General features: G+C 37.2%; 1 protein-coding gene across 2 annotated transcripts in view; it reads left to right on the top strand.

The window, feature by feature from the left end:
• LOC143857511 (uncharacterized) overlaps window positions 1-13,949 on the top strand; it is a 38,144-nt gene that overhangs the window by 20,499 nt on the left and 3,696 nt on the right. For both annotated transcript variants that reach the window (XM_077367950.1, XM_077367948.1), the window contains 11 exons: window positions 2,992-3,146; window positions 7,369-7,439; window positions 7,628-7,822; window positions 7,971-8,009; window positions 9,551-9,658; window positions 11,315-11,404; window positions 11,489-11,564; window positions 12,159-12,255; window positions 12,354-12,423; window positions 12,813-12,989; window positions 13,069-13,191. In XM_077367950.1, the coding sequence (XP_077224065.1) occupies window positions 2,992-3,146; window positions 7,369-7,439; window positions 7,628-7,822; window positions 7,971-8,009; window positions 9,551-9,658; window positions 11,315-11,404; window positions 11,489-11,564; window positions 12,159-12,255; window positions 12,354-12,423; window positions 12,813-12,989; window positions 13,069-13,191 (1,201 nt within the window). The remainder of the gene's footprint in view (window positions 1-2,991; window positions 3,147-7,368; window positions 7,440-7,627; window positions 7,823-7,970; window positions 8,010-9,550; window positions 9,659-11,314; window positions 11,405-11,488; window positions 11,565-12,158; window positions 12,256-12,353; window positions 12,424-12,812; window positions 12,990-13,068; window positions 13,192-13,949) is intronic.

The following is a 13,949-nucleotide window of genomic DNA, read 5'->3' as shown; positions in this document are numbered from 1 at the left end:
ATATCTAGTTTTATTTTCTAGGGTCTAGCTTCACAATGTTGTATTGGTCCTTGGTGGTTTCTTAATGTTTTAAGCGATATTCTAAGCAGTCGCCTTGTTCACTTAGTGACTGGTAGGGTTTAAGTGTCAATTTTGGTATATATGTAGGTTGCCACAAAAATGGAAACATGTCGGTCTCGGTTATAGATTTCGGTCAGAACCTTGTAAAATCACTAAAGTTTATTGATATGCATGCAACTGATGGAAATTTAAGATGAAGCTTCTGAAAATGATCAAATAAGCACAAAAGCACACTTTGAAACCATCACATAAGCAAGATAACAATCTATAATAGTTTAACAAGATACTGATGGAAATTTAAGATGAAGCTTCTGAAAATGGTCAAATAAGCACAAAAACACACTTTGAAACCATCACATAAGCGAGGCAACAATCTATAATAGTTTAACAATATCAAACTCCTAATGACATGTGTTGTTGTGCATGCTTGGAACAGTAAGGTCTGTGCTAAATTGAAAAATACATATAAAAATATACATATAATTCAAATAAACACAAAATGTAGGAAAAAGCCACTGCAGTCATTAATTTCATAAAGAAAGTATAATATAATGAATGAGTACATATAATGATGGAAATTCCAAGTATTTTCTAACGAACATAAATAAAATAATTATTTTTTGAAATGAAAAAACTTCTGACTACTCTGTTAATTGGTAGATCGGGCAAGAATAACTCACAAGTGTTATGTTTTTTTTACTCCGTGAATTAGAAGCTAACTTGCTCATATGTTGTTAATAAAAAATCTTGCATGTGTTATGTTGTTTTTGAACATATAGTTTTTCCTTATTTTTAAAGAATTTTCTAACAAAACTGAACATAATATTTGGATTATGAATTGAAAAAAAAATCTGACAGTTTGTAAATCACGCAGGAACTCACATATATTAAAATTTGCAGCTAGCATGAATGTAGTATTAGTTATTCAAAAAATAAAATTTTTGCTAATTTTTCGTAATTATAAATCCTTGAAAAATAAAAATTCATGTACTAATCCATGTGCAAATGTATGAACTCAACAATTAGTTGATGCGATTGCATCATAATTGAAGAAACAAAAAATAAATAAAATATGCCCTCACATGCAAAAAGTTAAAACCAATGCATCTTGGTCGGAATTTTGACATGTTGACCGAGTTTTGTTATTTACATACTAAAGTGGTAGCGTTTTGGTCGACATGACCAAAAATGTATTGAAATCTATGCATGTCGACCGAAAGATTCGTTTCAGTGGGGATGATAATGAAAACACATTGGTCGTCTCATGTCAATTTTGGCCAACTTTTAGAACCATGGTAACGACCTGGAGCCTGCGTAATCACTAGAAATTTGAAATGGTGTTGTAGCCGAGGACTCAAGGAGGCCTTAAAAGATTCTTCCCCTTCACAGCCCATGCAGATGGCAGGGGAAAATAGGCCCAAAATTAGGCCTTTCTTTCGCTATTGCAAGGCCACCCACATGATATCATATATGCTGGTGATGGGCCCACATGATATCAAGCTATAATTGGCTTGAATTTGGTTCCATTAGAAAGATAATGAAGTCTAGTTTTTGGAAACATAAATATTTTATTCATATAATAAACAAAGGGAGATGAAATTTCCACCCGCGTTACGCATGTGCTCCCCTTATAAGGCTTTTTGACGTGAACAGTGTGCAGCTTTAACGCTTTTCTTCCTTTTTTCCTCCTTAAAAACTTCAATTAGATAAGTATGAGACAAGTGTTTGCATGGGGGGACAAGTCTGTGTGCTTGGGAGTGACAAGTGGGTGCTAGGAGTGACATGTGTGCTTGGAGTGACGTGGGTGCTTGTAGTGACGTGTGAGCTTGGAGGACAAGTGTGTCCATGAGTGAGAGGGCGAGACACGTGTTTGGAGGGAGGTATGGTGAAGCTACCCCAACTCCCACCCACAATGATAATGATAATGAGTTAATGACCATGATGCTCTCCTAAATGCAATTGATAATTTAAAAGTACCTATCAAGTCCTCTATTTTAACCAAAACCCAAGAATGCCCATTTCCTGTATTTATTTCGTATTTTGTCCCATAAATCAAAAAGGTCATTTGTGCCCTAGAGTTAAATATGTTAATGACTAATATGTCCTAGCACACAAATAATAAAAATCCTTACAAAATTACCAATTTCCTACTATAGGTTGAGTATTTACATCTTGATTTTGAAGAAAAACCCTCGGGTCTGAACCCATTTCAATCAAAAGGTGAATAAAAGGGTGATTTGAAGAAGGGAGAAAATAAATAGTAAGGTTTGATGTAAATGGAAGATGAAAAAGAATACAATAAAGGCTTGAAACTAGGAAAGGAACATACAAGGATGACAATAATGGAAGGGAGGAGCATTATCTTGATCATGATGAAGGCCCTTGGATTCTAATCTTCGGTATCTCAATGCTCTTTATTGTAGGGAAAAACTCAAATTATTCTAACATTTGTTTTGAAATGTTCCTGAGAGATTTTTTATTTATTTATTTGCTTTCTCCTTTCTTCTTATTCTTATAAATGCTGACTCTATTTCAGTTCAATTGGAATGGTGTTGACGTTGAGCAAAATCTAGTGTTTGGCTTGGGAATTATTTGTGTTCTCTTTCCATTTACTGCCCACATTTCTTTGATTCGATCAGTTGACTTTCCCACCTTGTTTTGTAATTGCTTTGCAGATGATTGGTCTTAGCCTGTTACACATGAATGCGTAGATGTGAAATCCTTGGGAATTATTTATATTCTCTTTCCATTTACCGCCCACATTTCTTTCATGCCATCGGTTGACTTTTTCTGCCTTGTTTTCATGTCTTTCATATCAGCAATTGCTTTGTAGATGATTGGTCTTAGTCTGCTACACATTCATGTGTTACTACGTAAGATGTGAAATCCTTCAACTTGACACTTTCTTACCAAATTTTGAAAATTTTGCAGGCCCTTGTCAAGCGGTCAACGTGGCGAGGTTTATGAGGTTAATGGGGATCAAGTAGCCGTCTTTCTGGACAGAAATGATCATAAAACAATGGAAGGGCATAAGGATGATAAAACTACAGAACACGATGCAAAACCATCGATTTACTGGATAGACAGTATGCTTCTATTCCACGTTAGTGAAGATTACTTCATTAGATCAAAATCAGCTCAAGATTAATGCTATGGTTTTGTTTTAGTCTTGTTTGTTAGTCATAGCGTCTTTGTGGGAAATAATGTTGAAGCTATAATGTTAGAACATTGATAGCCCTTTTTTGTGCAATGATTTTATGTTAAATCGTATTGATACAACTCCCATCACACCTTTCACACCTACTACTTTTATGCATTGGGGTTTCTTACTTATGGAGAGGTAAAGGAAAATGTGTTAACAGATTGTCTAAAGTGCATCACACTGGAAAGAGCGAGCGTGCCTAGTACTTGAACACATGTAGAGTACTTGATATGATGGACTACATTGTAAACCTTACATTGTGAGGTTTATGATGGTTTGGGACATGTTCCTATTTCTGTAGTTTTTATTTCACTGATGAAAACATAAGTACCTTGACCTTCGAAATAAGTCCATATCTTCTTTCTAGTGGGGGTATTCTTTTTATATTTTTTGAAAGCTTACTTAAATTTATTGTGGAAAGAAGAAGACAACAGCCGGGGACGAGATGTTCCCACGAAGATTGAAAAACAAAAAGGAAAGAAAGATGACTCCAAACTACAAATAATTACAATAAAGGGAGATTATCCTTGGCAACCCTGCCCTAATAATTTAGCGGGGCTATTTGTGTCCAGCACATCAGTGCCCACTTTCTACTCATCGTATACAGGAGCGGAGCTAGGAATTTACACTGGGGGGCCAGACTAATTTACACTTGCCTTGATTGGTCATTGGGGGGGCCATGGCCACTAAACTAACTAGCATGCATGTACAGCCATGTAGCATTAAAAGGATTTTGCAAGTCTTTTTGGGGGGGGGGGGGCATGGCCCCCCTCATGCTATATGTGCCTCCGCCCCTGATCGTATATATTCCTGTCGGCATTTTGGATAATGGATTTTTGTCAACTGCATTTCTGAGGTTTCAGATGGAAGTAACCGGTTTCTTTTTTCTTGTAAGGTTGGAGATCAGTCAGATGAATTGTTATTTGAAAATAGAGTCAGTCAAGCTTCTCCATGCTAATCATGTCTTCCATGTCATCCATGGATAATTCTTGGAATATACTTTGGTTGACCATTCTGTGCGACCGTAAAATTCCTACCAAGTTGAAGGGAAAGTTTTATAAGACAGTTGTGAGGCCAGCCATGTTGTACGGCTCAGAATGTTGGGCCACCAAGAAGCATCATTTGCATGAGATGAGTGTAGTCGAGATGCGAATGCTTAGATGGATGTGCGACCACCAAGGTTTAAATTTTGGTTTCGGAAATTTCCAAAATTTCGACCGAAATTCCGAAATTTCAGTCGAAATCAAGTACAGCCGGAATTCCATTCGGTGAAAATTTCGACCGATTTTTAAATTCCGTTTTAATATTAATTTAATATGGGCGAAATTACCGAAATTTCGACCAAAATTCCTAAATTTCGGTCAAAATTTTGTACCATTTCGTTTTTTATGCATTTCGGTGTCGGTCTCCACCGAAATCCGAAATTTCCGATTTTGGTCGAAATTTAAAACTATGGATACCACACAGGGTTAGATAGAATTAAAAATGAAGGCGTCCGTAAAAAGGTGAGGGTAGCACCAATTGAGGAAAAGATGAGAGAGCACCGCTTAAGATGGTTTGGGCATATCCAACGTAGGCATTTGGATGCTCCAGTGAGAAGAAGTGACTCGTGCCAAGTCGATGGAGAAAAAAGAGGTAGGGCAGACCGAAAACAACTTGGGTAGAAACAATGAGGAAAGACTTGATGGCTAGGAACATAACAAAGAACATGACCTTGGATAGGAGAGAATGGAAGAAAATGATCCATGTAGACGAACCAAACTAGTGTCAGGATTAGACTTAGTCAATTTGAGCCGGGTATATTCTTTCACCTTCTTCATGAAAATTTGCTAAAGGGTTCATTAGCCGACCCCAACTAGTTTGGGACAAAGTCTTAGTTGAGTTGAGTTGAGTTGAGTATACTTTGCTTGATCATTCATTCTTGTAAAAATTGCTTGAAATTTTCCTTTAAAGAAATTATGCTCCACTATTGGAATGCAGAAACCAATTAAACTATGGCAGTGTTACATGGATTCTTCCGAGCAGATGAAGTATTCATGTTGGGGATATCTTGGATTTTGGCACCTCATGGAGGCACTTCTAGATCAATTTTTTCCCAGAATACTACCAAGTACTAACACACATTTACAGTAACTAGTTTTGAGTTTTATCCATACTAATAGTAAGTTTTTTTCATGGACACAGAACATTGCACATACTTAACCTAATGTACTTCCATTTGATGACAAATCGAAAACCAATATTGGAATTATGAGGGAGGTGAGAGGGCTGATCATATTGTAGACTAGTTGTCTCAAGGAGTTCGCTGCTTACACGATTTGTGAGATTAACCGCAACTGGACCGCTATTGTTTTTGACAGAATCCCCAAAGGTAAGTACCGTCCGAATTGAAACCCCCCTTCCTAGGGACTTTTTTAGTAATTAGGATTTCATTTCCAAAAGAATTCCAGTGGATGTCTTGTTTCAATTGGCATTGGACAAGCATAAATAGTCATCTAACATGAATGCGTTAGAAAATCTGTGCGAGGGGGAAAATAAGGCTAAGACCCAGGTTGCATGTTACACAACTGATGCAGATTGACAGCAAGTGGTCATGGTTCACACTGGGTGTAAAGCATGTTTGAATGGCTAATTACGATGATGCCTTTCTGTTGGTGTTTCCAGCTTTGAGGTGGGCAATGGTCTGGCATGCTTTTGTTGCACATGAATTGGGACACTTAAACCTCTGATATGGGGATAGATTTCTATTATTAAAATAGCAAGAATTTTATCATGACCAATTTCCAAGTTTAATCTGTCAAATTATAACAGAAGATCATGTATTCGTAATAAAATCCAATGAACAATATTGAATAAATATAATCAGGCGCAAGTAATAGCTATAACAAAAACAAAAAAAAAGGAATGTAACCTTCTATGATATTAATAAGGGCGGCCCAGTGCACGAGGCTCCCGCCATTGAGGGGTCTGGGGAGGGCTAGATGTACGCAGCCTTACCCCTGCTTTGCAGTGAGGCTGTTTCCGTGACTCGAACCCGTGACGACTAGGTCACAATGGAGCAACCTTACCGTTGCGCCAAGGCTGTTTCTATGATATTAATAAAAATACAAATAAATTATTATGTAACTTAAGTTACATTAGTTTCTAAATTAGTTTTTTTTATAAAGATAATGTTTCCCGCCTTAAACAACTTGGGTAGAAACAGTGAGGAAAGACTTGATGGCTAGGAACATAACAGAGAACATGACCTTGGATAGGAGAGAGTGGAAGAAAATGATCCATGTAGACGAACCCAACTAGTGTCAGGATTAGATTTAGTCAATTTGAGCATGGTAGATTCTTTCACCTTCTTAATGAAAATTTTCTAAAGGATTCATTAGCCGACCTCAACTAGTTTGGTACAAAGGCTTAGTTGAGGTAAGTATAATGTTTCCTGCCTTAACTACAACTAACGTTTCGGCCTAACTGGGTAAGGTTGGTTTAGTTATCTGCTCATTAGTCGGATCATAAGTTGTCTTGGTAGGAACATAGTATCGTCGAAACCAATGAGATTAAACCCTTTGATTTTTTTTCCTGAAAGGCTGCAGAAGTACCTAATGCGAGAATAGAAGAATCTGTTATGGATAATATGAACTGACCCTAATCTAAATTATCTGTAAAAATGGAAAGTAAAATACGATATGGATTCATAACTTCCAAAAAAAAAAAGGATATGGATCAGTAGTATCCGTACCGTGTCTTTACGTTCGTACAGGTGTTCATTTTTGGTACTGGGATACTGCAGGCTTTTTGAAGAGTCATAATATCATGGGTTGGATGCTATTGAACGGATTAACAAACATATGGCACACGTGCTTTTGCCATTAGTTAGTATATCTTGACTGTTAGAATTGTACAACTCCTTTGAATGCTTCCTTTCTTTGTACATCCCATTGAAAATTATTCTTTTTTTTTTTTTAACATTAAATTGGATTTCATTCCATTCTTATTATGCATGCATAAGTTAATTAGCTCCAGACATTATGTTGCATGAGTATTCTTAAAAATTCTAGTCTCACGTTCAATGCCAAAGCAACATAGAGTTATCAAGCGTTGTTCATTTTCAGTTCGGGACGTTGAGCACGATCTTGACCCCCAGGGAGAAGATTGGTACATTGCAATGGAGGCACTATGTGAGGTGACATGCTCACTAATCTTATTAATTTCAAAAGTTGACTGAAAATGGACTATACGTCACATCAAGTGTAGTCTCATATTTATCTACCTTTCAATACATAGATGGTTCATATTATTCTTGTATTGAGATAATGCTTTCTTTAATATTATTGTACTATACATGTGGAGTTTGTTTTGCTTCATTTGCAGGTTTTGCCATCCTTACAACCAATTATCATCTACTTTCCAGACTCTTTTCAATGGTTTTCAAGGGCCGTACCTAAGTCAAACCGTAAAGAGTTTTTCTCTAAAGTGGAGGAAATGTTTGACCAACTCTCGGGACCAGTTGTTTTGATTTGTGGGCAGAATAAAGTGGAAACTGGTTCAAAGGAGAAAGAGAAATTTGTAAGCATCCATTGAGAAATTTTTAGTAGTGTCTTACTTCTTTTGGTCATATAGCTTTTAATTCATATATTTTGAGTGTGGATATGTTCTCTTGTTTATGCCTTGTTGTTTCCCTACTGATGACACTTTTCTGCCTTTTGTATGACAGACGATGATGCTACCTCATTTTTCTCGTCTTGGAAAACTGGTAAGATTCTCTAATCATTTAGCAATTTTTTCATTAATTTCGGTATGTTCCTGTTTGGGATTTTTTTTCTCCCAATGATCAAATTTATTTAAGGAGATAGATAATCAATGCTAGCATTTTCTGTTTCAGAATTAATAGAGGAATGCTGCTTTTGGCTAACCTTTGCCTTGTGGACCTTGTCACCTTTCTTTCTCTGGGTTGTAGTTGCTATCTTGTTGGCTGTTTGGATATGGGCTAAGATTTTATTTTATTTTTATTTTTGGATTTTTTTCTCTGGAAAATGAGTTTTCCAGTGTGTTTGGCTAACTATCAACTTGTTCCGACCTGGGATAATAAGCTCATGAAATTGGTCTTACTTCACCGTCGAGAAACGAAAGAATACTTCCATCTCCAAGTTCCAAGCTTAGCCCTATTTGTTTAGAGTTTAGTAAGGGTGGCATAGTCTTCTTGTTTTCTTTTCTCAAATAAAAAAAAACTCATTGGCACCAAGCATGAGGATAGTTTTAAAACTCCCTCGCGTCATTGTGGACTCCTCCGTATCGACGTCCTTTTCCCTTGGCTGTGTTCCACATTTTGCCGCCACATTCCACGTTTTGCCCTACAGAGTCAATAAAAACTCATTTGACTCTCCTGAGTTATGACCATGTCAACCGAGTACTTGAACGCGTCGTGCTTAGTCGGCTAGGATTTTCTTCGACCGCGTTTTGAAACACTGGCGTGAGGGAATGTTAGACGTTTGGTAATTTCTCCTCCCTTGGATTTCCAGAATCGAAAGTTTTTCCTGTTTTCTAGGATGCTATGTCGGGTGGCAAGGCAGTGGATGTGTTGGGAAATTATCCATGGTTCAGCATGGTGGCATGCCAATTTCTTCAAGAGGAGATCACGTAGACATGCTGCAACAGATCTCAGGACCACCCATCGGGCAGTACAGTGGCATCCCTGGGTTCTTTATGAGACCTTCAGACGGTGCTGATATATGAATCATATGATTGTGTCTCTTTAACATATATTTTGAACTATTATTGACCAATTGCCTACTGGAGCCATCCCTTTGTTCCAAATGTTATGGATGGTATGCTTTCTTTCATTGCCTATTCCATGCTATTTTGTTGGCTGTTGTCTTTTTTATTATTGTCTTTTACTGATGTCTACTTGTTAGAAGACTTGAATGATATGTTGGGTAGGTCATCAAAGATGGATTCGAATGTATACATATACAGATAGTGTCCTTCGATATTACATCTGTTTTTCTTTTGCAGTTCCTTGATTTTATGACTATGTTTAACTCTATTGATTGCACTTTATCCAATTGTAAGTTCCATATTTAATGGTTCTTCTTCTCATAATTGTGAGTGTTTTCTTTATTTCTATTTTTGGTTTAGTATTTACTGCCCTATTATCCCAGTATTTTTTGCCTGTTGTTTAACTTAACCTTTCTACTACTTAAGTGGGAGGATGTGGAATTAAATACTATGCTTTGTGTTATTTAATATTTGATTGTTTTTTTTGTCCTCTATAATTCATAATTTTTGTTCTTGCAGCCTTTGTCATTGAGACGGTTTACAGAGGGCTTGAAAGCAACCAAGACATCGAAAAACAATGAGTTGTATAAACTATTCACTAATGTTCTCTGCATTCATCCCCCAAAGGTAATTATCTGGCTCGATAGCCGTTTATAAATTTCTACCATGTTTCTTTGAACCAAATGCTCTTTATTTCTGGATCTAGTAGATATCAACATGTTTTGCTAATTATGTGTTTAAGATGCCAGAAAATATTAAAAAAAAAAAAAAAAAAAGATGCCAGAAATTTGCTGAAGAATTACTTATTGGAATTTAGACCCACAACCCTTGGATTGACATGAAATTTGTCTTAATTTCTGATGGTATAGCTTGGGTTTAGCAGCCACATTTTCCACTGATGGATCCTTTTAGGACATTGTGGCATTGTATTATTTTTAAGGAATCTTCTTAGTCTGCACTTTTGTGGGTTTTCATGCCATCTTGATGCTTGATGCATTAGATGTGGGGCCTGTCCACATTGCATAGGGCCCACACATATCTATAATCTATCACCTAAGTGACAGGAAAGAAAATACAAACTTATTTTTTAGTATGTACGAACTTCCTTTTTTTTTTACTAAAGACGGACTTACTAGTCTTTTTGTAAATATGGACTCACTAAAAATAATAAATACGGACCTTGGCAAAATACCCATTTTCCCTTTATAAAAGACCTAAAGGAGGAAGCCCTAGGGGACTTTTGAATTTGAACTTCTCTCAGCAACCTCTCTCTCTCTCTCTCCCCTCTTTTTCTTCTCTCTTCTCTCACTCTCTTTTCTTTCTCTCCTCTTTCTTTTCTCTCTCTTTCTCCTCTTGTTGTCAGTTGTAGCCCTTGACTAATCTAGGGTCCAACAGTCCCTCCCTTCTCCATCATTCTCGCTCCTTCCTTGCTGGTTGGCCATCAGATCTACACCCTTGTGCAGCTGAAAGCTTCTTCTCTAGCCTTGCGCGTTTCGATTAACATCTAGTTGATCTGCAGTCCTCTTATTTCTCTGCACAAGCTATTGGATTTCCTGCATCACTTGCAATACATCCGGCCATGTTTTTCCTTCCTGCTAGTTCCCTTGTTGTCCTTTTTCTCTCTTGCTGAAACTGCAGTCATAGCAGTTCCTTCGCATTCCTTTCTCCTTCAGACCGTTGCCTTTGCTGCTCCATACTGATTTTTGTGCAATTCCATATTTTCTGCTCTTTTTTTATCGCCAGTGACTGGGACAGACCGTGGTTGCTGCTATCGCTCCAGCTCTTCTTAGGATCTCCCTCTCCACGAGGTTTGAGGCCGTAGCCTACACGCTTAGGTGAGATTTGACCGTTATTACCCACTGCACTATATTCACTTCCATTTACAACCTCATTTCTTTACACGCCCCTTTTCCACCCAAAGCTTACCATGTTTGGGCCCTAGGTTTTTTTTTTTTTTTTTTATATATCTTTTTTCGCACTGTGGACAGACTAGTACATAATTGTTTCATCGTAGTTATAGATCTGATTTCTTTACCATGACTATGTGTTTACAAACTCTATTTGGTTGAATTTTGCCTGTTAGTGAACTAACTTAAAAGCTTTAAATTTTTGCAAACCTAGTTTGTACTTTATTAATTTTGGACATTTAGCCACTTTATGCTCTCCAGAAGTTTTCTAAAAGAACTAGGTTTTCACCATTTTGTCCAATTACAGTTGTTCCATATTGACTGTTTGATACGCTTTACATTTTACATATGATATAAGTAGCCCCTTTACTTGCAGGAAGAGGATGTACTTAGAACGTTCAATAAACAGATCGAAGAAGATAAAAGAATTGTGATTTCACGGAGTAATATTAATGAACTACATAAGGTAAGGTGGTAGTTTCTTTGTCATCCTTTTCCAAGTCACGTGTTTATGGAACTGAACCTTTTTTACCCTTTGGGTTTATTGTAGGTGTTAGAGGAGCACGACCTTTCATGTATGGAGCTTCTTCATGTAAAAACTGATGGTGTGATCTTGACAAAACAGAGTAAGGAATCAAAGTTCCCTTAGTTTTTGGGAATTTCACTTTAGCAGGCAATGGAAGCGTTAAATGTACTAGCTTTGATTTTCAACTTGAGTCTTTGTTCTGAACATCATATTTTAGAAGTCTCCCTTTATTCAGAGCTTTTCTTGTACTCTGAAACATATTTGGGTCCATTTAATATTTTTAAGTATGCTAGAACAGATCCTTGATCGCGCGTAGATATGATTAGCATCTACTTTGATCACTTTCCCATTTAAATCATGGGACTGTATTCAGTTATGAATTGTGATGTCCTCTAGTCGCAATTAGATTTTTAATGTGTCCTATGCTTTGAATTTTCTAGTAGTCATTGAATTTTTCTAATACACCCTGCTGCAAATCCCTTGTTTAATTCTCATTGGTTTTTTAAGGACCCATCTGTGTTCGATTTTTTATTACTCATTGGGAATTGATGAGTTTGGTAGATGCGAGGTTAAAAACCCAGTCGATTCTGTAGTTTTATTCCCAAAGTATCTGAAAACTTGGAAGTGGTTGGGTTGCACGTATCTATTGCTAAGAGGGCTAAATGTCTTTTTGTCATGTTATCTCTGGATGTAGAAGCTGAGAAAGTTGTTGGTTGGGCTAGAAATCATTACTTGTCGGGCTGCATTCTTCCTTCTATAAAGGGTGAAAGGTTAACTGTGCCTCTTGAAAGGTAATTTTGATGTGAAAGGTAATTTTGATGCTAACATACTTACCACCGCACTTTTGCTCTATCTTGCCATGTTGACCTCTGCTTTCTTTCACGTGAAGCCTGGAAATTGCATTATTGAGGTTAACAGAACAGGAGATGACATCCAGAAAAGTCTCTCAAAATTTGAAGGTACATACTGATTAAAGTATAAAATATTAAATAACGCCATCTCCAACAGCTTAAGCTTTTGGAGCAATTGGTTGTTTCACATGGTCTTAGATCAAATTGCCTGGGTTCAAACCTCTTTGATATTAAATATCAACATGTAATGGCCAACCCAAAAAAAGAGGGGCCACATGTGCCATGTGTAGGCCAACCCTGAAAAGAGGGGCCACACGTGAAGGGGAGTATTAAAGTACAAAAGATTAAATAACGCCATCTCCAAGCAGCCTAAGCTTTTGGAGTAATTGGTTGTTTCACAATACTTCTTGTTCTTGATCTTGTCTGGGAGGGGATTTTTTGTTTGCTTTTAATAACGTTTTTAATGGGTTTTAATAGCGTTATGTAAATTATACCAGAGCTTTGCCAAGGATGAGTATGAGAGCAACTTTGTTTCGGCAGTAGTCACTCCAGATGAAATTGGTGTGAAATTTGATGATATTGGTGCTCTTGAGGATGTTAAGAGGACATTAAATGAACTTGTCACTCTTCCAATGAGAAGACCAGAACTTTTTTCTCATGGAAATCTATTACGGGTAAGTTTTGTTTTAGTTATTTGGAGTTCTATTTTATGACACATCTATTTGGCTTATAATTGTGTGAAACTGGTGCCAGCCTTGCAAAGGTATATTGCTTTTTGGTCCCCCAGGAACTGGAAAAACCCTTCTTGCCAAAGCACTCGCAACAGAGGCAGGAGCGAATTTTATCAGCATAACTGGTTCTACTCTGACATCCAAGGTACTTGACTAGATACCTCTGTGCCGTCTCCAGTTGTTTTTAATGTTGAAGTCCTCCCAATTCATAGACTGCAAGATTGAATTTGCAACCAGAAGTGTGAAAGGAAAAATAGAGGAATGATAGAATGAGGGGCGCCCTTGCAAAAATCAGCTTCATGGGCTCCCTTATTGGTTGATTTATGCAAAGTCAACACGGTTTCCACTTTTTTAGGCGCCATCCACTTTTTTCGGCGCCACTGCAAAAATTAACCAGTAGGGCACCCTTGAAGCTGATTTTTGCAAGGGTGCCCTTCATTCTATCATTTCTTAGAGAAATATTATAGCCATGTTACTAACTATGGAAATCTGTCGTAGTGATATTGGTGGGGGACAATCCTAAGCAGCTGAAAATGGAAATCTGTGAAAGCAGTTTTGTTTTTGTTGTATTTATCCTTATTCATTATTAGTTACCAGTTTAATATCTGCATTAAAGACAAAAATATTCTTATATGCATAATGTGAGAGAGAGAGAGAGAGAGAGAGAGAGAGAGAGAGAGGGAGAGGGAGGGAGAGGGAGGTAGGGTTTGTATTCCACTCTTGTGCTGATTAGAACCTTAGTCGCTCACACATGTGTGTGTGTGTGTGTGTGTGAGCTGGGATTGAACCTCCGACCTGTTGGTTGAGGAACAAGGTCTCATACCATTTTGTGTGTGTGTGTCTATCTGTGTGTGTGTGTGTGTGTGTATATATATATATATATATATATATATATATATATAT

The sequence above is a fragment of the Tasmannia lanceolata genome, unplaced genomic scaffold, assembly GCF_043159265.1.
Source record: "Tasmannia lanceolata isolate RefF3 unplaced genomic scaffold, GAP_Taslan_0.1 ptg000025l, whole genome shotgun sequence".
Classification (NCBI taxonomy): domain Eukaryota; kingdom Viridiplantae; phylum Streptophyta; class Magnoliopsida; order Canellales; family Winteraceae; genus Tasmannia; species Tasmannia lanceolata.
The sequence above is the reverse complement of the archived record's forward strand: the minus strand, read 5'-3'. Positions and strand labels throughout refer to the sequence as shown.